The 27906-nt window shown below is 38.5% G+C and overlaps 1 protein-coding gene and 1 pseudogene across 12 annotated transcripts in view; both read right to left on the minus strand.

The window, feature by feature from the left end:
* The window catches only part of LOC132862894 (protocadherin gamma-C5-like), a 212980-nt gene that overhangs the window by 159503 nt on the left and 25571 nt on the right, over positions 1-27906 (minus strand). For 2 of the 12 annotated variants that reach the window (XM_060895277.1, XM_060895251.1), the window contains exon 1: positions 9107-11598. The exons of 2 other annotated variants lie outside the window; for them this stretch is intronic. In XM_060895277.1, the coding sequence (XP_060751260.1) occupies positions 9107-11515 (2409 nt within the window). In that variant the 5' untranslated portion in view covers positions 11516-11598. Of the gene's footprint in view, positions 1-276; positions 2811-5265; positions 7751-9106; positions 11599-12627; positions 15136-25371; positions 27860-27906 lie in introns of those variants that run through there. 8 more of the 12 variants (XM_060895274.1, XM_060895250.1, XM_060895245.1 and 5 more) reach the window with 7 other exon arrangements.
* LOC132863643 (protocadherin beta-16-like) lies at positions 15483-19979 on the minus strand (annotated as a pseudogene).

The following is a 27906-nucleotide window of genomic DNA, read 5'->3' on the forward strand; positions in this document are numbered from 1 at the left end:
ACTTATTATATACAGTATAACTGCAGGCTGATCCGAATGGTTTTCTAGACAACAACAACAAAAAGGAACTGTATTCCATAACAGCAGGAGCATGCGTTTGACCTCAATGTAGCAAAAAGTTTTATAACAAACAGATGGGTATTGTCATTCTCATAATATGTTACCATATAAAAAACAATTACAAATTATGACAATTATTTGGATAGAGCTGAAAAATCAATCATAACTATCATTCAAAGAAACCAACAAAAGATGGGAGACACCATCTTTTCTTACCTCATCCTCCTCTCCTGTATTATTAAGTGTTATCAAGGTTGTGGCAAAAGCCTCATCTGGACTTTTTTTGAGAGTTCCACCTGCAGCAAGCGTGCTGTCATTGTAAGACGTGATGAACTTGAAGTCACTGGTACGTGATCCTGTCGTTAGATACGTGTCATAATTGTAAGCACTGCGGAGAGTTCCAGCTCCCTCCACCTCTGCATAGTTAGGAGGGAGATACGCACTGGGAATGGCGACCGCTCCATCAAACAACAGTCTGGGCTTTCTCCTGTGGCAAAACCTCACAGCCAGGATCAGAATTATGAAAGTCAGAAAGAAGGTGGACACGGAAACTAGCGCGATGATCAGATAAAAAGTCAGTTTGGAATTGTTCTCCTCATAAGTCATGTCTTTAAGTTCAGGAACTTCAGCAAGATTATCAGAAATAAGTAAATATACAGAACAGGTAGCAGAGAGAGGCGGCTGTCCGTTATCTTTCACAGAGATGACAAGGTTCTGTTTCATGCTGTCAGATTCAGTAATGTCCCTCTGAGCCCTGATCTCTCCACTATGGAGACCGATAGTGAAAAGTCCCGGATCGGTAGATTTGACTATCTGATACGACAGCCACGCGTTCTGTCCAGAGTCAGCATCCACAGCGATCACTTTGGAGACCAGAGAGCCAGAGAGAGCAGCTTTAGGGACCATCTCAGTCATTAAAGACTTGCCCTCTGGAGCAGGGTATAATATCTGTGGAGAGTTATCATTCTCATCTGATATGAACACACTCACAGTCACGTTGCTGCTGAGTGGAGGAGAACCGTTGTCTCTGGCTACAACCTGGACTTTAAAGTTTCTGAACTTTTCATAGTCAAATGACCTCACAGCCTGGATCACTCCTGTATCTGAGTTAATGGATAAAAATGAAGTCACTGGAAGAGAATTTATCTCACTGGACACCAGAGAATACAGTACTGTACCGTTCTGCCTCCAGTCTGGGTCTCTTGCAGTAACAGAACTAATAGATGTTCCTGGTTTGTTATTTTCCATTACATATGCAGTGTAGGATTGCTGTTCAAATACAGGAGGATTGTCGTTCACATCAGATACAGTTAAATAAATGGTTATAGATGAGGATAAAGATGGAGATCCTCCATCAGTAGCAGTGATTGTTATGTTATAACCTTCTTCCAGCTCTCGATCGAGCATGCCTGTCGTTATCAGTGAAAAATAATTTTTGATAGATGGATTTAATTTAAAAGGAACATTTCCCTGAATTGAACAACGGATCTGTCGATTATCTCCTGAATCTTTATCCTGAACATTAATTATGGCTACTTCAGTGCCCACAATAACATTCTCAGGTAGAGGATTATTCAGAGATTTAATAATAATTTTAGGAGCATTATCATTGACATCAGTAATCTCTATAATAACACTTGCAGTCGATGCTAAACCAGATCCATCTTTAGCCTGTACTCCAATTTCATAATATTTTTCCTCCTCATAGTCGATGTCTCCGGCTACCTTAATTTGTCCAGTAATCTCATGAATAGTAAATAGTTGTACTGCGTTATCCGGAATATGACTGAATTCATATGTGACTGCACCGTTTGCTCCTTCATCTGCATCTTCTGCACTCACAGTAACGACTTCTGTTCCTATCGGTGCGTTTTCAGCTAAAACGACTTTATATACAGGCTGACTGAACACCGGAACATTATCATTAGCATCTAGCACAGTGATGTGTATAACAGCAGTCCCTGATCTCGGAGGAATCCCGCCGTCCACTGCGGTAAGAATCAAGTCAATATCCTTCTGTTGTTCGCGATCCAGTTCTTTATCCAGAACAAGTTCCGCGTGTTTCCGTCCGTTTTTATTTTCTTGTACAGACAAAACGAAATGGTCGTTCTTCTGGAGAGAATAGGAACTAACTCCGTTATGTCCGATGTCAGAATCGTGAGCTTCATCCAATCGGAAGCGCTGCCCTTTAACAGCGGACTCGTGAATTTCAAAGCTAATTCTCTCCTTAATAAATTTTGGCGCGTTGTCATTAATATCTTGAATATTCAGAGAAAGACGATGTAGTTCTAGCGGATTTTCAAAGACGAGTTCATAATTCAGGATGCAGTTTAATCTCGAACCACAAAGCTTTTCCCGGTCTATTGTCTCTGAGACGATCAAATCTCCTGTATTAAAATTAATATCCACATACCGCTTGCTGCTATCCTCTGTTTCAACTCGGGCTTTTCGTATTTTTAATTTTGTAGCATCTGTTCCGAGGTCCTTTGCAATATTTCCAATCACAAACTGAGCCTTGGTTTCCTCTGGAACAGTGTAGCTCATGTCTCCATGGGCGGATGAGAAAAGGATGAAAAGAAGCGCCATGATTAGAGAAGACAACGGGACTGAGGGCATCGTGCGTGCCATATTTAAAGAGCTGAAATTCTATTCTTGAGAGATTCCACTTAACTTTATATGTACAGGATTTACAAACCGCCCCTAAACACAACAGCGCGGAGAAATCAAGCTCGACTACAGCATTTTGCGAAAAGATCTTCCCGTTTCTGTTCACTGCAGCTGCCCAGTCAGGGTTTAGTACCACGTGCAAGTGTTGGTGAACAGCGACGCTCTGAGCATTTTGTTTTTACTGCAAATTCGATGCAAAACATAGTGTGTAATCTTTCTGATTTTATTTCTCAATGAACGGATGGACCGTTAAGTTTAGTAAACGACTTGCAACATATAATATGTACGTAGCAGAATTTTAGCATTCTCAACACTCCTCAACACCTAGGGACTGGACCGATACACACACACACACTTTGTACTTATTTATACATCTTTGAAATTAGTCTGCACATTTTGCACTTTTGTTTTTTCTACATTCTTAAATGCTGCTGCAAACTGATTGTTTTAACATTTCTATCTTTTCTAAAATGCTGCTACAAATGTTAGGCAAACCAACAGACTGTCGGCGCTATCTTAATTATCTCTCTCTTATCTGTCTTATAGTTTATTCTATTGTCTGTTTGCACTGTCTCTTGTTTTACACTATCAGTTGTCCTGCAATCTTTACACAAGTTTGCACATATGCATTTTATTTCGATAGATTATTATTATTTGTTTTTTTTAAACTTTAGACCTACTTCTGAGGTGTTTAATGTAGCACCAAGATCCTATAGGAACGTTGTTTCATATTACTCTGTACTGCATCGATAATATATGTTTAAAATGACAATAAAAACATCCTTGACTTGACTGGCATTTTGTTGCCAGTGGCGTTGTATCGCTGTCCACGCGAACAGTGCTGAATCTATCTACTTTTAACTCTACACTGGATTAACAGAACTAAGGCAACAGGACAAAACGGAGAGGCTCAGTCAAATAAAATGCGAATAATTATCTGTGTTCTAAGCTGAATAAAGCTTTTCATCTTTTAATTCATTTTTATTTTTTATTCAGAATAGATTATATGACTCCTTCCATTTTAGAACCGTGAATAGCAGTTTAGCATCATATTTGTAGATCTACTATATAAAAAAACTATTTACATAAAGGCAAGTCATCAAAGTGCTAATCCATAAAAAAAAGAACAAACAATAACTACATTAATAAAACAACTGTGAATAAGTGTCAGTGAACAGAACTTCAACAGCTTGAGGATATATTTAATAATCCTAGGGAAGTGAAGCCAGTTTGAAACGGAACCCAATATTCATTCAGTGAATATCAAACCACAATAAAGTCCTTAATGATAAGTTTTTTATGGTATTACACGATTAACATGATGAATCATGACAAACTTAACAAACAATCTCATGGAGAATCACAAACATTACTTATTCAGACCCACAGTTACATGGCCAACAATGCATACACATCATACAAACTTTTAACACAGCAGTTTAAGAAGCATCCACCATTATAGATATCACACAACATACTTTTCTTATCTCTGCCATGCTGCCCATTTGTTTCTACCAGAAATTGCTAAGAAGCCTAACAACTGTAGGACAGAAAATGCAGCATTGCGTGACATGGAGCAATCAGTGTACACTGAAATGGCCCGCTGGTTATTATGGTGCTGATCACTTTAAATTTACAGCCAAATGTCATGTAATGGACTTGATCATTTCTGAGCACAAAACAGTGAACACACAATCTCTGTGACCCAGTTTTAATTGTACAGAATAACATTGTGCTGTGTTGATTTTAGAGTAAACAGGATTTCAATGTCAATTTAGTATTGGCACGTAAACATAACAGCTAAGTCCAATTTATAACACATACAGCACACACAATGCCTAGAGTTAAATATACTCAAGACTGGAGGTCTCTTGTTCTGCACAGCTGGGGAGGAAAGTAGGGAGTGTTGTATTGTAGATAAGTCTTCTTCGAAACAACAAAATTCTTGTGAGTTTTGAATGACTAATCTCACAACAATTGCATTTTGTTGTGCCATAAAAATAATGTGCAAGCTATATAATTTTCTTTGAGGTCTTTTTAAAATTTAAGATAGAACAACTGGGTTGAAAAGTAATATTCAAGTGTTGATATTTTTATCTTGTCTGCAAATTGACTTTCACTTGAGAAATCAGTTATATTACACCTGTGATTAAATAAGAAAAAGACGGTAAGAAAAAATATAGTTTTTTCACCAGCTCCATTTTCTGTATTGCTAAGTGAAATTAAAATTGTAGCTAAAGCTTCATCTTGGCCTTTTATCAGTTCCACCAGCAGCAAGATTAATAATGCTTTAGTAATATGGACATGATGCAAATGGTATGTAAATATATTTTTTTAAATTTCAAGACAAATGGTTCAAAAACCAGAAGTGCAGCAAACAACATTAAGAAAGCAGAGTTTGTTATTACAATCTAAATACATGTTGCTAGTCCATCTGACATTACTAGATATAATGGACAAAGATGAGATAGTTTTAAAGAGCATCCCATGGAATTAAATAAATAAATCACCACTCAAAGGAAAGGCAAGAATCCTTACCTCATCTCCCTCTTCAGTATTATTAAGCGTAATCAAGCTTGCAGCTATAGTGTCGTTTTGGCCCTTTATCAGAGTTCCACCAGCAGCAAGTGTGCTGTCATTGTAAGACGTGATGAACTTGAAGTCACTGGTACGTGATCCTGTCGTTAGATACGTGTCATAATTGTAAGAACTGCGGAGAGTTCCAGCTCCCTCCACCTCTGCATAGTTAGGAGGGAGATACGCGCTGGGAATGGTGACCGCTCCATCAAACAACAGTCTGGGCTTTCTCCTGTGGCAAAACCTCACAGCCAGGATCAGAATAATGAAAGTCAGAAAGAAGGTGGACATGGAAACTAGCGCGATGATCAGATAAAAAGTCAGTTTGGAATTGTTCTCCTCATAAGTCATGTCTTTAAGTTCAGGAACTTCGGCAAGATTATCAGAAATAAGTAAATATACAGAACAGGTAGCAGAGAGAGGCGGCTGTCCGTTATCTTTCACAGAGATGACAAGGTTCTGTTTCATGCTGTCAGATTCAGTAATGTCCCTCTGAGCCCTGATCTCTCCACTATGGAGACCGATAGTGAAAAGTCCCGGATCGGTAGATTTGACTATCTGATACGACAGCCACGCGTTCTGTCCAGAGTCAGCATCCACAGCGATCACTTTGGAGACCAGAGAGCCAGAGAGAGCAGCTTTAGGGACCATCTCAGTCATTAAAGACTTTCCCTCTGGAGCAGGGTATAATATCTGTGGAGAGTTATCATTCTCATCTGATATGAACACACTCACAGTCACGTTGCTGCTGAGTGGAGGAGAACCGTTGTCTCTGGCTACAACCTGGACTTTAAAGTTTCTGAACTTTTCATAGTCAAATGACCTCACAGCCTGGATCACTCCTGTATCTGAGTTAATGGATAAAAATGAAGTCACTGGAAGAGAGTTTATCTCACTGGACACCAGAGAATACAGTACTGTACCGTTCTGCCTCCAGTCTGGGTCTCTTGCTGTAACAGAACTAATAGAGGTTCCTGGTTTGTTATTTTCCATTACATATGCAGTGTAGGATTGCTGTTCAAATACAGGAGGATTGTCGTTCACATCAGATACAGTTAAATGAATGGTTATAGATGTGGATAAAGGTGGAGATCCTGCATCAGTAGCAGTGATTGTTATGTTATAATCTGGTTCTTTCTCTCTGTCTAACAAGCTCGTGGTTACCAAAGAAAAGTAGTTTTTAATGGATGGGTTTAATCTGAAAGGAACATTTTCTTGTATGGAACATCGGAATTTTCGATTATCTCCTGAATCATTATCCTGAATATTTATTATGGCTACTTCAGTTCCTGTCACTGAATTTTCAGGTATTGGATCATTCAGTGATTTAGTAATAATTCTTGGAGCGTTGTCATTTACATCAGTGATGTCTATAATCATTTTGGCAGTGGATGCTAAGCCAGGACCGTCTTTTGCCTGGACTCTCATTTCATATGACGTTTCCTCTTCATAATCAATATTTCCGTTTACTGTAACTTTACCAGTTACCTTATCAATAGAAAATAATTTTGAAGCTGTATCAGAGATTCGACTAAATTCATAACTGACTTCCCCGTTCACGCCCTCATCAGCGTCTGTAGCGCTCACTGTAACTACTTCTGCACCCAACGCTGCGTTTTCAGCGAGAGTAACCTTATACACAGACTGACTAAAAACCGGTGTATTGTCATTAGCATCAAGCACATTGATGTGGATAACTGCAGTACCAGACCTCTGTGGTGAGCCTCCATCAGTAGCAGTAAATATTAAATCTATTTCCTTCGTCTGTTCACGATCCAGCTCTTTGTCCAAAACCAGTTCAGCGTATTTTCCTCCCTCCGCGTTTTCTTTAACCGATAAAACAAAATGATTATTTATTTCCAGCGAATATCCTTGAACCGTGTTTTGGCCTATATCAGAGTCGTGAGCTTCATCCAAAGGAAAACGTTCTCCTTTAACAGCTGATTCCCGAATATCAAACATTATCCGTTCATTAGGAAATCTCGGCGCGTTGTCGTTTATATCCTGAATATGCAGTGAAATGCGATGCACATCAAGAGGATTTTCCAACACAAGCTCGTAATTAAGGGTGCAAGAAATTTTCGAGCCGCAAAGCTTCTCTCGATCTATTGTTTCTGCCACGACCAGATTCCCACTACTCAGATTAATGTCGCAGTACCGTTTAGCGCTGCCTTCCGTCTCTATTCGAGCTTTACGAGCAGATAATCGTTTCACATCAAGTCCGAGATCCTTTGCTATATTTCCGATCACATATTGCTGCTTCGTTTCTTCCGGGAATGTGTAGCTCAAATCTCCACGAACAGCGCGAATAAATATCCAAAAGTAAATCACAAGAACCAATAAAGATAACGATGATATCATCTTTTCCATTCTTTACTGAGCTGAATATCTTTACGGGTAACGATGCTTGTAATATGTAATGATTACTATCATTAATTAATTTTATACTAGAGGTTGAACAACCTTCTGTAGCAATCCTTCTCGACGTTATGGGATGGTGCAAGATAATAATATGGGTGTAGAGCTCTGTTTGTTAGTCTGTTGTTAAACAGCGACCCTTTGGGGATTTTTATTGTTATGGCAGGTTAAAGTTTTGCATTGATGGTCTCTTATCTGCTTCAAAAAAAACAGTTTTACCTGAAATAATATTTTTACATTTGCTAAGAAAAATAAATCGTCGCAGCAGGTGTATCTGAAAAGCAATCAAAGACATATATGTAGATTCATTTAGATTACTGTACCTGAAATACACCCTTTCGTTAACTGTTTAGTGTTTTATTTTTTCTCTCGTTATTTACTAACACAATGCTGCTAAAATCTTAGAACACCCCGCAAGATCACAACCATCATCCAACTTCTTCAGTATGACAAGTGTACTCACAGTAAATTTAGATCAAAATCTCAAATACAGTGTGTTTTGTAGTAAATCAGATAATGCCGCCTCAGACCTGATTATGGGCAGCAATTTTGAAAAATCCAGACAACCAATAATACGACCCTTTGCTCCACTTGTCTGACCATGAGGAAACTCCCATACTCCTTTTCCAATCATAAACAAGACTTAAAGTTACTTCATCTATACCAGCAAATGAATCAAATAGACTGAAGTCATTATGTAAATCATCACACCAAGTTTAGAGGTCCAGAAAAATGACAAGGACAAATCTTCAACCAAAATTTAAGAAAAACATCAGTGTCACTGAAAAACCATGAGAACACACTCATAAACCACAACAACCATCTCAACATATAGATCTACCCTGCAGTATTTAGGGAACTTAAATATATATAAAACAGTAATATGGTAGAATCTTGGAAAGCTAATTAATTTAAAAGAAACAATAACAAACTTCATACACAGTATGTGAGACAACTTACATAGATTTTGAACATAGAGCTTATGAGAATAATATGAAAGTATTTCAAATCAGCCATATTTACCAACAACATAGGGAAAAACTTTTGATCAAATGATTACATCACGATAAAAAAAATCTAATGAACCGCTGTGTTGATGCCCAATGACGCCTGAGATAGGCACAGGCTCCCCGTGACACGAGGTAGTTCGTATAAGCGGTGGAAGATGAATGAATGAATGAATGAATGAATGAATGAATGAATGAATGAATAATGAACCGCTTATGCAACACATTGAAAGTTCATTACCATGAAGAGAAATCGTTGAAATAGTCATTAGATCCAAAACAAAAAGGAAAAGCAGCGATATGTGGTTTCTAAGATCCAGAGCTAACAATGAAAAAAGATTTAATATTAAAGAATTTTTTGATAGCACTTTTCTTACCTCATCTGCATCACATGTATTGTTAAGTGTTATCAAGCTTGTAGCTAAAGCCTCATTTTGGCCCTTTATCAGGGTTCCACCTGCAGCAAGCGTGCTGTCATTGTAAGATGTGATGAACTTGAAGTCACTGGTACGTGATCCTGTTGTTAGATACGTGTCATAATTGTAAGAACTGCGGAGAGTTCCAGCTCCCTCCACCTCTGCATAGTTAGGAGGGAGATACGCACTGGGAATGGCGACCGCTCCATCAAACAACAGTCTGGGCTTTCTCCTGTGGCAAAACCTCACAGCCAGGATCAGAATAATGAAAGTCAGAAAGAAGGTGGACACGGAAACTAGCGCGATGATCAGATAAAAAGTCAGTTTGGAATTGTTCTCCTCATAAGTCATGTCTTTAAGTTCAGGAACTTCGGCAAGATTATCAGAAATAAGTAAATACACAGAACAGGTAGCAGAGAGAGGCGGCTGTCCGTTATCTTTCACAGAGATGACAAGGTTCTGTTTCATGCTGTCAGATTCAGTAATGTCCCTCTGAGCCCTGATCTCTCCACTATGGAGACCGATAGTGAAAAGTCCCGGATCGGTAGATTTGACTATCTGATACGACAGCCACGCGTTCTGTCCAGAGTCAGCATCCACAGCGATCACTTTGGAGACCAGAGAACCAGAGAGAGAAGCTTTAGGGACCATCTCAGTCATTAAAGACTTTCCCTCTGGAGCAGGGTATAATATCTGTGGAGAGTTATCATTCTCATCTGATATGAACACACTCACAGTCACGTTGCTGCTGAGTGGAGGAGAACCGTTGTCTCTGGCTACAACCTGGACTTTAAAGTTTCTGAACTTTTCGTAGTCAAACGACCTCACAGCCTGGATCACTCCTGTATCTGAGTTAATGGATAAAAATGAAGTCACTGGAAGAGCGTTTATCTCACTGGACACCAGAGAATACAGTACTGTACCGTTCTGCCTCCAGTCTGGGTCTCTTGCAGTAACAGAACTAATAGAGGTTCCTGGTTTGTTATTTTCCATTACATATGCAGTGTAGGATTGCTGTTCAAATACAGGAGGATTGTCGTTCACATCAGATACAGTTAAATGAATGGTTATAGATGTGGATAAAGGTGGAGATCCTCCATCAGTAGCAGTGATTGTTATGTTATAATCTAGTTCTTTCTCTCTGTCTAACAAGCTCGTGGTTATCAAAGAAAAGTAGTTTTTAATGGATGGGTTTAATCTGAAAGGAACATTTTCTTGGATGGAGCATCGGACTTTTCGATTATCTCCTGAATCATTATCCTGAATATTTATTATGGCTACTTCAGTTCCTGTCACTGAATTTTCAGGTATTGGATCATTCAGTGATTTAAGAATAATTATTGGAGCATTGTCATTTACATCACTGATGTCTATAATAATTTTGGCAGTGGATGCTAAGCCAGGACCGTCTTTTACCTGGACTCTCATTTCATGTGACGTTTCTTCTTCATAATCAATATTTCCGTTTACTGTAATTTTACCAGTTACCTTATCAATAGAAAATAATTTTGCTGCTTTGCCAGAGATTCGACTAAATTCATAACTGACTTCCCCGTTCACGCCCTCATCAGCGTCTGTAGCGCTCACTGTAACTACTTCTGCACCCAACGCTGCGTTTTCAGCGAGAGTAACCTTATACACAGACTGACTAAAAACCGGGGTATTGTCATTAGCATCAAGCACATTGATGTGGATAACTGCAGTACCAGACCTCTGTGGTGAGCCTCCATCAGTAGCAGTAAATATTAAATCTATTTCCTTCGTCTGTTCACGATCCAGCTCTTTGTCCAAAACCAGTTCAGCGTATTTTCCTCCCTCCGCGTTTTCTTTAACCGATAAAACAAAATGATTATTTCTTTCCAGCGAATATCCTTGAACCGTGTTTTGGCCTATATCAGAGTCATGAGCTTCATCCAAAGGAAAACGTTCTCCTTTAACAGCTGATTCCCGAATATCAAACATTATCCGTTCATTAGGAAATCTCGGCGCGTTGTCGTTTATATCCTGAATATGCAGTGAAATGCGATGCACATCAAGAGGATTTTCCAACACAAGCTCGTAATTAAGGGTGCAAGAAATTTTCGAGCCGCAAAGCTCCTCTCGATCTATTGTTTCTGCCACGACCAGATTCCCACTATTCAGATTAATGTCGCAGTACCGTTTAGCGCTGCCTTCCGTCTCTATTCGAGCTTTACGAGCAGATAATCGTTTCACATCAAGTCCGAGATCCTTTGCTATATTTCCGATCACATATTGCTGCTTCTTTTCCTCCGGGAATGTGTAGCTCAAATCTCCACGAACAGCGCGAATTAAAACACAAATACAAGCCAAAATACATGGTGTCGAAAACGAAAAGATTTTCTGTTCCATTCCGCAACGTCCACAATATTTATATTCATGCACAACCGTGTTCTATATGTTAATTTAAAATAGGACTAAATGTAGATAATAACGACAACCTTCTGCATCAATGCTTCTCAGTATCAGGAGAAGGCTGGAACATATCATGAAAAGGGTGGAGAGCTTTAATAATTTTGTCCGTTGGTAAAGAGCGACCCTCTGAGTATAATTAGACAACTACAGTTGAATGCTTCCTTTTACAAAACCGAAATCTTTCATGAATTGTAACATTATTCTACTAATCACAACTTTCTGATAGTTAACCGCCTAACTGATTAAATAAATAAATAGGATTATGATACTTTAGGGAGAAAATAAATTCTCTTCATTAAAGTATTCTACATAAGTTAAATGGATAAACCAAATAAGTATCCAAAGTAATATTATTATTATTATTATTATTATTATTATTATTATTATTATTATTATTATTATTGTTATTATTATTAATAACAATAATAATAATAATAACAATAATATGTGCCCTGTGATGGGTTGGCACTCCGTCCAGGGTGTATCCTGCCTTGATGCCCGATGACGCCTGAGATAGGCACAGGCTCCCCGTGACCCGAGGTAGCTCGGATAAGCGGTAGAAGATGAATGAATGAATGAATAACAATAATAATAACAATAATAATAATAATAATGCAATGAAATAAAAAAAAACTCTGGCTTCAAACACAATGCTGAAGTTTTTTTCAAAATCTCGAAAGTGAACAACGATAAAATAGTTCTTAATCCACTGCAAGGCCAAACATTTAGTCACAACACTGAGTCATTAAAGCATTATTATTTAAAAAATTATCCTTTCCAATGTGATGAATTCAGCTCCAGGTAAGGACATTAATTGTAGCAAAAGCATGAAGATAAAAGTTTAATTCAAACAGTTTTCATACAGAAACAATTTCAATGTGTGCCAATAACAAGTTATATGTTAAATGAAAAAGAGCAGAACTGTTCATAATGTTACCCAGAAGTGACCACCCACATGGAGATGGTAGATACTGTATGACCAATGGTATTTAATGTAGACCTAATTGTAGATGAAATTACTTGAATACTATGTGACATATTTGGCTTACCTCATGTGCATTCTCTGTGTTGAGTGTAATCAGACTCGCATCTAAAGCCTCATCTGGGCTCTTCTTCAGAGTTCCACCAGCAGCAAGAGTGCTGTCATTGAAAGAAGTGATGAACTTAAAGTCACTGGTACGTGATCCTGTCGTTAGATACGTGTCATAATTGTAAGAACTGCGGAGAGTTCCAGCTCCCTCCACCTCTGCATAGTTAGGAGGGAGATACGCGCTGGGAATGGTGACCGCTCCATCAAACAACAGTCTGGGCTTTCTCCTGTGGCAAAACCTCACAGCCAGGATCAGAATAATGAAAGTCAGGAAGAAGGTGGACACGGAAACTAGCGCGATGATCAGATAAAAAGTCAGTTTGGAATTGTTCTCCTCATAAGTCATGTCTTTAAGTTCAGGAACTTCAGCAAGATTATCAGAAATAAGTAAATACACAGAACATGTAGCAGAGAGAGGCGGCTGTCCGTTATCTTTCACAGAGATGACAAGGTTCTGTTTCATGCTGTCAGATTCAGTAATGTCCCTCTGAGCCCTGATCTCTCCACTATGGAGACCGATAGTGAAAAGTCCCGGATCGGTAGATTTGACTATCTGATACGACAGCCACGCGTTCTGTCCAGAGTCAGCATCCACAGCGATCACTTTGGAGACCAGAGAGCCAGAGAGAGCAGCTTTAGGGACCATCTCAGTCATTAAAGACTTTCCCTCTGGAGCAGGGTATAATATCTGTGGAGAGTTATCATTCTCATCTGATATGAACACACTCACAGTCACGTTGCTGCTGAGTGGAGGAGAACCGTTGTCTCTGGCTACAACCTGGACTTTAAAGTTTCGGAACTTTTCGTAGTCAAATGACCTCACAGCCTGGATCACTCCTGTGTCTGAGTTAATGGATAAAAATGAGGTCACTGGAAGAGCGTTTATCTCACTGGACACCAGAGAATACAGTACTGTACCGTTCTGCCTCCAGTCTGGGTCTCTTGCAGTAACAGAACTAATAGAGGTTCCTGGTTTGTTATTTTCCATTACATATGCAGTGTAGGATTGCTGTTCAAATACAGGAGGATTGTCGTTCACATCAGATACAGTTAAATGAATGGTTATAGATGTGGATAAAGATGGAGATCCTCCATCAGTAGCAATGATTGTTATATTATAATCTGTTTCTTTCTCTCTGTCCAAGGTGCTAGTTGTTAACAATGTGAAATAATTCTTTATAGATTTTTTTAATTCAAAAGGAACATTTCCCTGAATTGAACAACGGATCTCTCGATTTTCTCCTGAATCTTTATCCTGAACATTAATTATGGCTACTTCAGTACCTTCAATAATATTTTCAGATACAGGATTGTTAAGAGATTTAACAGAAATTTTAGGAGCATTATCATTGACATCAGTAATTTCTATAATAACACTTGCAGTCGATGCTAAACCAGATCCATCTTTGGCTTGGACTCTTAATTCATAAGACTTTTCCTCCTCATAGTCGATATCTCCAGATACCTTAATTTTTCCAGTGAGTTTATCAATAGTAAATAATTGTGCTGCGTTATCACCAATCCGACTGAATTCATATGTGACTGCACCGTTTGCTCCTTCATCTGCATCTTCTGCACTCACAGTAACGACTTCTGTTCCTATCGGTGCGTTTTCAGCTAAAACGACTTTATATACAGGCTGACTGAACACCGGAACATTATCATTAGCATCTAGCACAGTGATGTGTATAACAGCAGTCCCTGATCTCGGAGGAATCCCGCCGTCCACTGCGGTAAGAATCAAGTCAATATCCTTCTGTTGTTCGCGATCAAGCTCTTTATCCAGAACAAGTTCCGCATATTTACCCTTCTCGGTGTTTCCGTTCACAGACAAAACAAAATGGTCGTTCTTCTGGAGGGAATAGTCATTTACGCCGTTTTGCCCGATGTCTGAATCGTGAGCTTCATCCAAACGGAAGCGCTGACCTTTATCAGCGGACTCGTGAATTTCAAAGCTAATACGTTCATTAAGAAATTTTGGCGCGTTGTCATTAATATCCTGAATATTCAGAGAAAGGCGATGTAGTTCTAGCGGATTTTCTAAAACGAGTTCATAATTCAGGATGCAGTTTAATCTCGAACCACAAAGCTTTTCCCGGTCTATTGTCTCTGAGACGATCAAATCTCCTGTATTTAAATTAATATCCACATACCGCTTGCTGCTATCCTCTGTTTCAACTCGGGCTTTTCGTGCTGATAATTTTAACGCATCCAGTCCGAGATCCTTTGCTACGTTTCCAATAACATACCGATGTTTCATTTCCTCCTGCACTGTGTAGATCAGATCTCCAGCGACGGTGCTCTGGTTGAAGAAGAGAGCTAAGAACAATACTAATATAACCCAGGAAATGGGTCTAGACTTCATATCTTTATGGTTAGATGGCTTCATCACGACATATAGTTGTTCAAAATGCTCAAAATATTACCATTTCAAATAGAGATTCGATTGCTGAAGATTATTTCTAAGCATGCATCTACTGCAGAAGGCTAATGTGTCTCGCCTCCAACCAGCGTTCTGATTACATATTTAAAAGACGGGCGGTGAGGGCTTTAGTATATCTCCGGCAGGTGAAGAGCGACACTCTGAGCATATTGATATCATTGCAGTTTTGAGACTCTCATGATCTGACTCTAGCTACACATGAAGTGTGTTGAGATACGGGAAAAAAGCTGAAGAGTGTATAGGTGCAATGTTTCCGATGTTTTAAAAGGTAGACACACAATCCGCTACAAAGAGCTGTCCAAAGCAGTGGTTCTGAACATAGCGTAGTGCCAATTACAAACAAGTACTCTTGCTTTTCACAAAAATGAAATCTATTTCAAGAAATATTGTAGTGAACCAGAGATAACCAACGAAACACGAACAATGCTACTCCCATAAAATAATAAATGCATTCGGAATATGGACCTTGAGTTTTAACTAGTTAAAGGCATTGGATCCAGAACAGTTTCCAGTAGCAGGAAACATGTAGATATATTAAAACATAGCTTGGGAAGGTTTACCAAGCCATATAAGAATAGATGTTTAGTCAAATAGGACAATAGTTTAGTTAATTAACCAAATAACTATATTTAACATTTGTTAAAAAGCAGCACAAGAATGATCCATTTTTGTAAGTGTACAAGAATGCTTTTAAAAACACACAAAAACACACGCACAAGCGCACACGCGCGCACACATACACACACGTACATACAAACACTTACACACACACACACATATATTTAGAATAGAGACAAAATTATACAGAATGTCATTAAAAACAAATCAATAATAACTATCATTCAAAGAATCCAACAAAAGATGGAAAGACATCAACTTGTCAAACCTCATATCTCTCTCCTGTATTAGTAAGAGATGTCCAGTTTGTGGCTAAAGTGTCATTTTGGCCCTTTATCAGCGTTCCACCAGCAGCAAGAGTGCTGTCATTGAAAGATGTGATGAACTGGAAGTCATTGGTACGTGATCCTGTCGTTAGATACGTGTGATAATTGTAAGAACTGTGGAGAGTTTTCAAAACCTAAGTGATTCAACGATACATTTCATTTTACACATGACGTAAATTGAGAAATTCTCTAACTATAAGTGGGATATTTGGATTTACTCAAAATCTCATAATAACACAAAGGTGGAAAAAAACTTCGAACAACCGTATCATCACCAGATTATTCACAGGATGATAAGCGCTATAAAACCTTCCCTGACGGAGCATCAACACTGTCTATTTTAAACCAGATACTTTCACTAAGCAGACCATACGTGAAACAACCCGAATAAAAGTTATACATAGTTATTCTGTGTGCACTGAGAAAAGGAATATAATATTTGTCATAACAACAGCAGAAACAAAAAGTCCGCATTGGCTAGTAAATATCCAGTTCCAAGGCACGAACCCGATTATCATAAAAATAAAAAAGCTTACAAACAACATCAATAATCGAGATGTTCAGACAATCACACTTAAATTGCTTTGCAACATTCTGCACCAAAGACGTTTTGATAATTCAGTTCTGCAGATGGAATGAACACCAATCTGGATATGGGACACAGAGAATATATACGTAGATGCAACTACACTATATATAAATGTATAGAATTTACTTTTAGATATTTTAATATATACACACACTTTTCCTTCCAAATTTTTGTGACAGTTAATGTACTCAGACATTCCTCTAATGTTGTCAATTCTCAGTGAGTGACCGCAGCAGCAATTTGTATTATTTATTAATTATGGTTATTTTTACAAATCAGCACTAGCAAAAAGAGAACTTTCTTCCACAGCAGATTACACACTTTATAATCCATCAACTAATCAAATAGCACAATAAAGCAGTTTGCAAATGTTGACAAAAGATTGTATTCCTGTATTTTCTACTCATCTATACAAAGCTGCTCTCTGACGCTGTTTACCAGAGTGTGGTGCTGAAACAGTAAAACAGAACTCAACATACTAACTACTTGAAAAGGTGGACTAAGTATTATACACGTCAAGATAATATTTTTTCATTCAGAGCAGTAGAGAATATATTTTCCATTACAAATGATATTTTAGATATGCATTGTAAGATGGTAGAGCAAAGTTTGATATAAAGCTTAAGGGTAAAATGGATTTGCATTCTCTTTTGATCTTTCGTTGTTTTTTTTAGAAAAAGGATTCTGTCCTTCAGTACAAAAGTTCAGTACATACCTAAAATGAAGGCTGAGGCCAAAAAAAAAATTTTTTAATTTTAATATCTAAAACTTAAATAATTTTATATAATTCATCTTACCTCAACTAGTTCTTCAACATCAAAAAGGTTGTTTGTATTTGCAACATCTGGGCTCTTCTTCAGAGTTCCACCAGCAGCAAGAGTGCTGTCATTGTAAGATGTGATGAACTTGAAGTCACTGGTACGTGATCCTGTCGTTAGATACGTGTCATAATTGTAAGAACTGCGGAGAGTTCCAGCTCCCTCCACCTCTGCATAGTTAGGAGGGAGATACGCGCTGGGAATGGCGACCGCTCCATCAAACAACAGTCTGGGCTTTCTCCTGTGGCAAAACCTCACAGCCAGGATCAGAATAATGAAAGTCAGAAAGAAGGTGGACACGGAAACTAGCGCGATGATCAGATAAAAAGTCAGTTTGGAATTGTTCTCCTCATAAGTCATGTCTTTAAGTTCAGGAACTTCAGCAAGATTATCAGAAATAAGTAAATGTACAGAACATGTAGCAGAGAGAGGCGGCTGTCCGTTATCTTTCACAGAGATGACAAGGTTCTGTTTCATGCTGTCAGATTCGGTAATGTCCCTCTGAGCCCTGATCTCTCCACTATGGAGACCGATAGTGAAAAGTCCCGGATCGGTAGATTTGACTATCTGATACGACAGCCACGCGTTCTGTCCAGAGTCAGCATCCACAGCGATCACTTTGGAGACCAGAGAGCCAGAGAGAGCAGCTTTAGGGACCATCTCAGTCATTAAAGACTTTCCCTCTGGAGCAGGGTATAATATCTGTGGAGAGTTATCATTCTCATCTGATATGAACACACTCACAATCACGTTGCTGCTGAGTGGAGGAGAACCGTTGTCTCTGGCTACAACCTGGACTTTAAAGTTTCTGAACTTTTCGTAGTCAAATGACCTCACAGCCTGGATCACTCCTGTGTCTGAGTTAATGGATAAAAATGAAGTCACTGGAAGAGAGTTTATCTCACTGGACACCAGAGAATACAATACTGTACCGTTCTGCCTCCAGTCTGGGTCTCTTGCTTTAACAGAACTAATAGAAGTTCCTGGTTTGTTATTTTCCATTACATATGCAGTGTAGGATTGCTGTTCAAATACAGGAGGATTGTCGTTCACATCAGATACAGTTAAATGAATGGTTATAGATGTGGATAAAGGTGGAGATCCTCCATCAGTACAAGTGATTGTTATATTATAATCTGGTTCTTTCTCTCTGTCTAACAAGCTCGTGGTTACCAAAGAAAAGTAGTTTTTAATGGATGGGTTTAATTTCAAAGGAACATTTTCCTGAAGGGAGCATCTAATTTTTCGATTATCTCCTGAATCATTATCCTGAACATTAATAATTGCCACTTCAGTTCCTTCAATACTATTTTCAGGTATTGGATCATTCAGAGATTTAAGAATAATTCTTGGAGCGTTGTCGTTTACATCAGTGATGTCTATAATAATTTTGGCATTAGATGCCAGACCAGGACCATCATTAGCCTGGACTCTCATTTCATATGACGTTTCCGTTTCATAATCGATGTGTCCAGTCACCATGATTTGACCAGTTAACTTATCTATAGAAAATAATTTTGCTGCTTTGCCAGAGATTCGACTAAATTCATAACTGACTTCCCCGTTCACGCCCTCATCAGCGTCTGTAGCGCTCACTGTAACTACTTCTGCACCCAACGCTGCGTTTTCAGCGAGAGTAACCTTATACACAGACTGACTAAAAACCGGGGTATTGTCATTAGCATCAAGCACATTGATGTGGATAACTGCAGTACCAGACCTCTGTGGTGAGCCTCCATCAGTAGCAGTAAATATTAAATCTATTTCCTTCGTCTGTTCACGATCCAGCTCTTTGTCTAAAACCAGTTCAGCGTATTTTCCTCCCTCCGCGTTTTCTTTAACCGATAAAACAAAATGATTATTTCTTTCCAGGGAATATCCTTGAACCGTGTTTTGGCCTATATCAGAGTCATGAGCTTCATTTAAAGGAAAACGTTCTCCTTTAACAGCTGATTCCCGAATATCAAACGTTATCCGACTTTTAGGAAATCTCGGCGCGTTGTCGTTTATATCCTGAATCTGCAGTGAAATACGATGCACATCAAGAGGATTTTCCAAAACAAGCTCGTAATTAAGGATGCAAGAAATTTTGGAGCCACAAATGTCCTCTCGATCTATTGTTTCCGCCACGACCAGATTCCCACTACTCAGATTAATGTCGCAGTACCGTTTAGCGCTGCCTTCTGTCTCTATTCGAGCTTTACGAGCAGATAATCGTTTCACATCAAGTCCGAGATCCTTTGCTATATTTCCGATCACATATTGTTGCTTCGTTTCCTCCGGGAATGTGTAGCTCAAATCTCCACGAACAGCGCGAATTAAAAGACAAATACAAGCCAAAACACATGGTGTCGAAAACGAAAAGATTTTCTGTTCCATTCCGCAACGTCCACAATATTTATATTCATGCACAACCGTGTTCTATATGTTAATTTAAAATAGGACTAAATGTAGATAATAACGACAACCTTCTGCATCAATGCTTCTCAGTATCAGGAGAAGGCTGGAACATATCATGAAAAGGGTGGAGAGCTTTAATAATTTTGTCCGTTGGTAAAGAGCGACCCTCTGAGTATAATTAGACAACTACAGTTGAATGCTTCCTTTTACAAAACCGAAATCTTTCATGAATTGTAACATTATTCTACTAATCACAACTTTCTGATAGTTAACCACATAACTTATTAAATAAATAAATAGGATTACGATACTTTAGGGAGAAAATAAATTCTCTTCATTAAAGTATGCTACATAAGTTAAATGGATAAACCAAATAAGTATCCAAAGTAATAATAATAATAATAATAATAATAATAATAATAATAATAATAATAATAATAATGCAATGAAATTTAAAAAATAACTTTGGCTTCAAACACAATGCTGAAGGTTTTTTCAAAATCTCGAAAGTGAACAACGATAAAATAGTTCTTAATCCACTGCAAGGCCAAACATTTAGTCATAACACTGAGTCATTAAAGCATTATTATTTAAAAAATTATCCTTTCCAATGTGATGAATTCAGCTACAGGTAAGGACATTAATGGTAGCAATGGCATGAAAATAAAATTTAAATTCAAACAGTTTTCATACAGAAACAATTTCAATGTGTGCCAATAACAAGTTATATGTTAAATTAAAAAGAGCAGAACTGTTCATACTGTTACCCAGAAGTGACCACCCACATGGAGATGGTAGATACTGTATGACCACTGGTATTTAATGTAGACCTAATTGTAGATGAAATTACTTGAATACTATGTGACATATTTGGCTTACCTCATGTGCATTCTCTGTGTTGAGTGTAATCAGACTCGAATCTAAAGCCTCATCTTGGCCCTTCTTTAGAGTTCCAACTGCAGCAAGCGTGCTGTCATTGTAAGACGTGATGAACTTGAAGTCACTGGTACGTGATCCTGTCGTTAGATACGTGTCATAATTGTAAGAACTGCGGAGAGTTCCAGCTCCCTCCACCTCTGCATAGTTAGGAGGGAGATACGCGCTGGGAATGGCGACCGCTCCATCAAACAACAGTCTGGGCTTTCTCCTATGGCAAAACCTCACAGCCAGGATCAGAATAATGAAAGTCAGAAAGAAGGTGGACACGGAAACTAGCGCGATGATCAGATAAAAAGTCAGTTTGGAATTGTTCTCCTCATAAGTCATGTCTTTAAGTTCAGGAACTTCGGCAAGATTATCAGAAATAAGTAAATATACAGAACAGGTAGCAGAGAGAGGCGGCTGTCCGTTATCTTTCACAGAGATGACAAGGTTCTGTTTCATGCTGTCAGATTCAGTAATGTCCCTCTGAGCCCTGATCTCTCCACTATGGAGGCCGATATTGAAAAGTCCCGGATCGGTAGATTTGACTATCTGATACGACAGCCACGCGTTCTGTCCAGAGTCAGCATCCACAGCGATCACTTTGGAGACCAGAGAGCCAGAGAGAGCAGCTTTAGGGACCATCTCAGTCATTAAAGACTTTTCCTCTGGAGCAGGGTATAATATCTGTGGAGAGTTATCATTCTCATCTGATATGAACACACTCACAGTCACGTTGCTGCTGAGTGGAGGAGAACCGTTGTCTCTGGCTACAACCTGGACTTTAAAGTTTCGGAACTTTTCGTAGTCAAATGACCTCACAGCCTGGATCACTCCTGTATCTGAGTTAATGGATAAAAATGAGGTCACTGGAAGAGAGTTTATCTCACTGGACACCAGAGAATACAGTACTGTACCGTTCTGCCTCCAGTCTGGGTCTCTTGCAGTAACAGAACTAATAGAGGTTCCTGGTTTGTTATTTTCCATTACATATGCAGTGTAGGATTGCTGCTCAAATACAGGAGGATTGTCGTTCACATCAGATACCTTTAAATGAATAGTTATAGATGTGGATAAAGGTGGAGATCCTCCATCAGTAGCAGTGATTGTTATGTTATAATCTGGTTCTTTCTCTCTGTCTAACAAGCTCGTGGTTACCAAAGAAAAGTAGTTTTTAATGGATGGGTTTAATCTGTAAGGAACATTTTCTTGGATGTAGCATCGGACTTTTCGATTATCTCCTGAATCATTATCCTGAATATTTATTATGGCTACTTCAGTTCCTGTCACTGAATTTTCAGGTATTGGATCATTCAGTGATTTAAGAATAATTCTTGGAGCATTGTCATTTACATCAGTGATGTCTATAATAATTTTGGCAGTGGATGCTAAGCCAGAACCGTCTTTTACCTGGACTCTCATTTCATATGACGTTTCCTGTTCATAATCAATATTTCCGTTTACTGTAATTTTACCAGTTATTTTATCAATAGAAAATAATTTTGCTGCTTTGCCAGAGATTCGACTAAATTCATAACTGACTTCCCCGTTCACGCCCTCATCAGCGTCTGTAGCGCTCACTGTAACTACTTCTGCACCCAACGCTGCGTTTTCAGCGAGAGTAACCTTATACACAGACTGACTAAAAACCGGGGTATTGTCATTAGCATCAAGCACATTGATGTGGATAACTGCAGTACCAGACCTCTGTGGTGAGCCTCCATCAGTAGCAGTAAATATTAAATCTATTTCCTTCGTCTGTTCACGATCCAGCTCTTTGTCCAAAACCAGTTCAGCGTATTTTCCTCCCTCCGCGTTTTCTTTAACCGATAAAACAAAATGATTATTTCTTTCCAGTGAATATCCTTGAACCGTGTTTTGGCCTATATCAGAGTCATGAGCTTCATCCAAAGGAAAACGTTCTCCTTTAACAATCGATTCCATCATATTAAAGGTAATCTGATCATTAGGAAATCTCGGCGCGTTGTCGTTTATATCCTGAATCTGCAGTGAAATGCGATGCACATCAAGAGGATTTTCCAACACAAGCTCGTAATTAAGAATACAAGACATTTTCGAGCCACAAAGCTCCTCTCGATCTATTGTTTCCGCCACGACCAGATTCCCACTACTCAGATTAATGTCGCAGTACCGTTTAGCGCTGCCTTCCGTCTCTATTCGAGCTTTACGAGCAGATAATCGTTTCACATCAAGTCCGAGATCCTTTGCTATATTTCCGATCACATATTGCTGCTTCGTTTCCTCCGGGAATGTGTAGCTCAAATCTCCACGAACAGCACAAATAATCATGCAAACCCAAGCCACACGACAGAAAGTCGACAATAAAAACATTTTTTCTTTCCAGTCTCCTTTGAATCAAAAGCGTCTGCTAATTAAAGTTGTTCTATTCTGAAATTCTATCAGAACAAATACGTACATCTGCAACAATGCTTCTCCGTCTCATGGAAGGCTGAAATATTACTAACATTGGGTGGAGAGATTTATTTTTGTTTCCTCGGTAAACAGCGACCCTTTGAGCCTTTTTAGTATATTGCAGAGTCGTCTCTGCTTTACTCCTACACTCGAGCTTCATCTTATAGCCATTCATTTAACTTAGTCAAGGCGCATGATAAAATGATCTTTGATGAAAGACAAAAAAGAACCAAAGAAAGAAAATGTTTAAATAACCTAATTTATTAAACTTTTTTTATTTTACATATGATGTAAATTAAGAAATAAATTCTATTTTCTTTACTATGCTCTCTGTCTGAAAGTGGGATTATTTACATTTACTCAAAATCTCATAACCACACAAAGGTGGAAAAAAAAAATCAAACAACTGTAACATCACCAGATTATTCACAGGATGATTAGCACTATAAAACGTTACCCGACGAAGCATCAACACTATTTATTTTAATCCAGTTTACTTTTACTAAGCGGACCATACGTGACACAACTCGAATAAAAGTTATACATAATTATTCTGTGTGCACTGAGATAAGGAATATATCATTTGTCATAACAACAGCAGAAACAAAATCTGCATTGGCTAGTAAATATCCAGTTGCAAGCCACAAGCCCGATTATCAAGAAAATAAAATAAAACAAACAAACAACATCAATAATCTAGACGATCGCACAATCACGCTTAAGTTGCTTTGCGACATTCCGCAAAAGAGACGTTTTGATAATTCAGATCTGCTGATGGAACTGACACCAATCTGGATCTAGGACATAGAGAATATACATAGATGCAGCTACACTATATTAAAATCTATATAATTTACTTTTTTAGATATTTTACTATATATACCGACTTTTCCTTATTATTTTTTGTGACGGTTAATGTACTCAGACTTTACACTAATGCTGTCAATTCTCATGGAGTGACAGCAATCTGTATTATTTATTCATTATTGTTATTTTTACGAAACTGCACTAGCAAATTCCACAGCAGATTTCAAAATTTGTATTTCATCAACTCATCAAATAGCACAATAAAGAAAATTGTTTACATGGACAGAAGATTGCATTCCTGTATTTTCCACTCATTTATACAACGCCGCTCATGAAGCTTTCTACCAGATTGTGGTGCTGAAACAGTAAAACAGAACTCACCATACTAACTACTTGAAGAGGTGGACTAAGTAGTATACACTTCAAGATGAAATTTTTTATTCAGAACATTATAGAAAATATGTTCCATTATATATGCTTTTTTTCCCATTACATATGCAGTGTATGGTAGAGCAAAGTTTCAAGTCAAGTCAAGAAAAGTTTATTGTCATTTCAACCATATATAGCTGTTTCAGTACATACTGAAATGAGACAAAGTTTCTCCAGGATCATGGTGCTACATAAAACAAAGACAGGGCTAAGGACTTGTAAGTAGTCTTAGCCACATAAAGTGCAACTGTGCAACCTGGTGCAAACAGTGCAGGACAAGACCAACAAGACAGACAAGACAGTGCAGGACAAAAGATAGTGCAGGACAAAAAGTTACAAGACAATACAAAAAGTATGAAAAATACAGTACACAAAAGACGGTAAATACTGTATGTGAATACTGAATGTTCAAAGAATATTTTGTGCAGTAATACTAGAATGAACACAGTTTCTTAGCAGCAGGTCCTTGAGATAATATGCAGAACTTTGCAAAAACTGCAAATGACTGAAATATTGTATAGGATGTGCAAAATGACTGAGATATTGTACAATATATGCAAAACGGTTGAAACGTTGGACAGTTTGTGCAAAAGAGCAAAAAAATGTGCAAAACAGCATGTAAACAGTTTGATGGATGTAAGAAGCATGTAAACAGTTTGATGTGTCAGTGTGTGTTTTGTTTGTGTCTGTGCAGTTTGTTATTAAGCTTAAGGGTAAGATGGATTTGCATTCTCTTTTGTCTTTCTTTCGTTATTTTATTTTTTTTGGAAAAAGTATTCTGTCTTTCAGTACAGAAGTTCATTACATAACAAAAATGAAGGTTGAGGCCAAAGAAGAAAAAAAATAGGCAGAAAGATGTAAACCTTACTTTTTTATTTTTATATCTAAAATGTAAATAATATGGTATTATTCATCTTACCTCAACTAGTTCTTCAACATCAAAAAGGTTGTTTGTATTTGCAAAATCGGGGCTCTTCTTCAGAGTTCCACCAGCAGCAAGAGTGCTGTCATTGTAAGACGTGATGAACTTGAAGTCACTGGTACGTGATCCTGTCGTTAGATACGTGTCATAATTGTAAGAACTGCGGAGAGTTCCAGCTCCCTCCACCTCTGCATAGTTAGGAGGGAGATACGCGCTGGGAATGGCGACCGCTCCATCAAACAACAGTCTGGGCTTTCTCCTATGGCAAAACCTCACAGCCAGGATCAGAATAATGAAAGTCAGAAAGAAGGTGGACACGGAAACTAGCGCGATGATCAGATAAAAAGTCAGTTTGGAATTGTTCTCCTCATAAGTCATGTCTTTAAGTTCAGGAACTTCGGCAAGATTATCAGAAATAAGTAAATATACAGAACAGGTAGCAGAGAGAGGCGGCTGTCCGTTATCTTTCACAGAGATGACAAGGTTCTGTTTCATGCTGTCAGATTCAGTAATGTCCCTCTGAGCCCTGATCTCTCCACTTTGGAGACCGATAGTGAAAAGTCCCGGATCGGTAGATTTGACTATCTGATACGACAGCCACGCGTTCTGTCCAGAGTCAGCATCCACAGCGATCACTTTGGAGACCAGAGAGCCAGAGAGAGCAGCTTTAGGGACCATCTCAGTCATTAAAGACTTTCCCTCTGGAGCAGGGTATAATATCTGTGGAGAGTTATCATTCTCATCTGATATGAACACACTCACAGTCACGTTGCTGCTGAGTGGAGGAGAACCGTTGTCTCTGGCTACAACCTGGACTTTAAAGTTTCTGAACTTCTCGTAGTCAAATGACCTCACAGCCTGGATCACTCCTGTATCTGAGTTAATGGATAAAAATGAGGTCACTGGAAGAGCGTTTATCTCACTGGACACCAGAGAATACAGTACTGTACCGTTCTGCCTCCAGTCTGGGTCTCTTGCTGTAACAGAACTAATAGAGGTTCCTGGTTTGGTATTTTCCATTACATATGCAGTGTAGGATTGCTGTTCAAATACAGGAGGATTGTCGTTCACATCAGATACAGTTAAATGAATAGTTATAGATGTGGATAAAGATGGAGATCCTCCATCAGTAGCAATGATTGTTATATTATAATCTGTTTCTTTCTCTCTGTCCAAGGTGCTAGTTGTTAACAATGTGAAATAATTCTTTATAGATTTTTTTAATTCAAAAGGAACATTTTTCTGAATTGAACAACGGATCTCTCGATTTTCTCCTGAATCTTTATCCTGAACATTAATTATGGCTACTTCAGTGCCTTCAATAATATTTTCAGATACAGGATTGTTAAGAGATTTAACAGAAATTTTTGGAGCATTATCATTGACATCAGTAATTTCTATAATAACACTTGCAGTCGATGCTAAACCAGATCCATCTTTGGCTTGGACTCTTAATTCGTAATACTTTTCTTCCTCATAGTCGATATCTCCAGATACCTTAATTTTTCCAGTGAGTTTATCAATAGTAAATAATTGTGCTGCGTTATCACCAATCCGACTGAATTCATATGTGACTGCACCGTTTGCTCCTTCATCTGCATCTTCTGCGCTCACAGTAACGACTTCTGTTCCTATCGGTGCGTTTTCAGCTAAAACGACTTTATATACAGGCTGACTGAACACCGGAACATTATCATTAGCATCTAGCACAGTGATGTGTATAACAGCAGTCCCTGATCTCGGAGGAATCCCGCCATCCACTGCGGTAAGAATCAAGTCAATATCCTTCTGTTGTTCGCGATCAAGCTCTTTATCCAGAACAAGTTCCGCGTATTTACCCTTCTCGGTGTTTCCGTTCACAGACAAAACAAAATGGTCGTTCTTCTGGAGCGAATAGTCATTTACGCCGTTTTGCCCGATGTCAGAATCGTGAGCTTCATCCAAACGGATGCGCTGCCCTTTAACAGCGGACTCGCGGATTTCAAAGCTGATACGTTCATTAAGAAATTTTGGCGCGTTGTCATTAATATCCTGAATATTCAGAGAAAGGCGATGTAGTTCTAGTGGATTTTCTAAAACGAGTTCATAATTCAGGATGCAGTTTAATCTCGAACCACAAAGCTTTTCCCGGTCTATTGTCTCTGAGACGATCAAATCTCCTGTATTTAAATTAATATCCACATACCGCTTGCTGCTATCCTCTGTTTCAACTCGGGCTTTTCGTGCTGATAATTTTAACGCATCCAGTCCGAGATCCTTTGCTACGTTTGCAATAACATACCGATGTTTCATTTCCTCCTGCACTGTGTAGATCAGATCTCCAGCGACGGTGCTCTGGTTGAAGAAGAGAGCTAAGAACAATACTAATATAACCCAGGAAATGGGTCTAGACTTCATATCTTTATGGTTAGATGGCTTCATCACGACATATAGTTGTTCAAAATGCTCAAAATATTACCATTTCAAATAGAGATTCGATTGCTGAAGATTATTTCTAAGCATGCATCTACTGCAGAAGGCTAATGTGTCTCG

Source organism: Tachysurus vachellii, chromosome 20, assembly GCF_030014155.1.
Source record: "Tachysurus vachellii isolate PV-2020 chromosome 20, HZAU_Pvac_v1, whole genome shotgun sequence".
Lineage (NCBI taxonomy): Eukaryota > Metazoa > Chordata > Actinopteri > Siluriformes > Bagridae > Tachysurus > Tachysurus vachellii.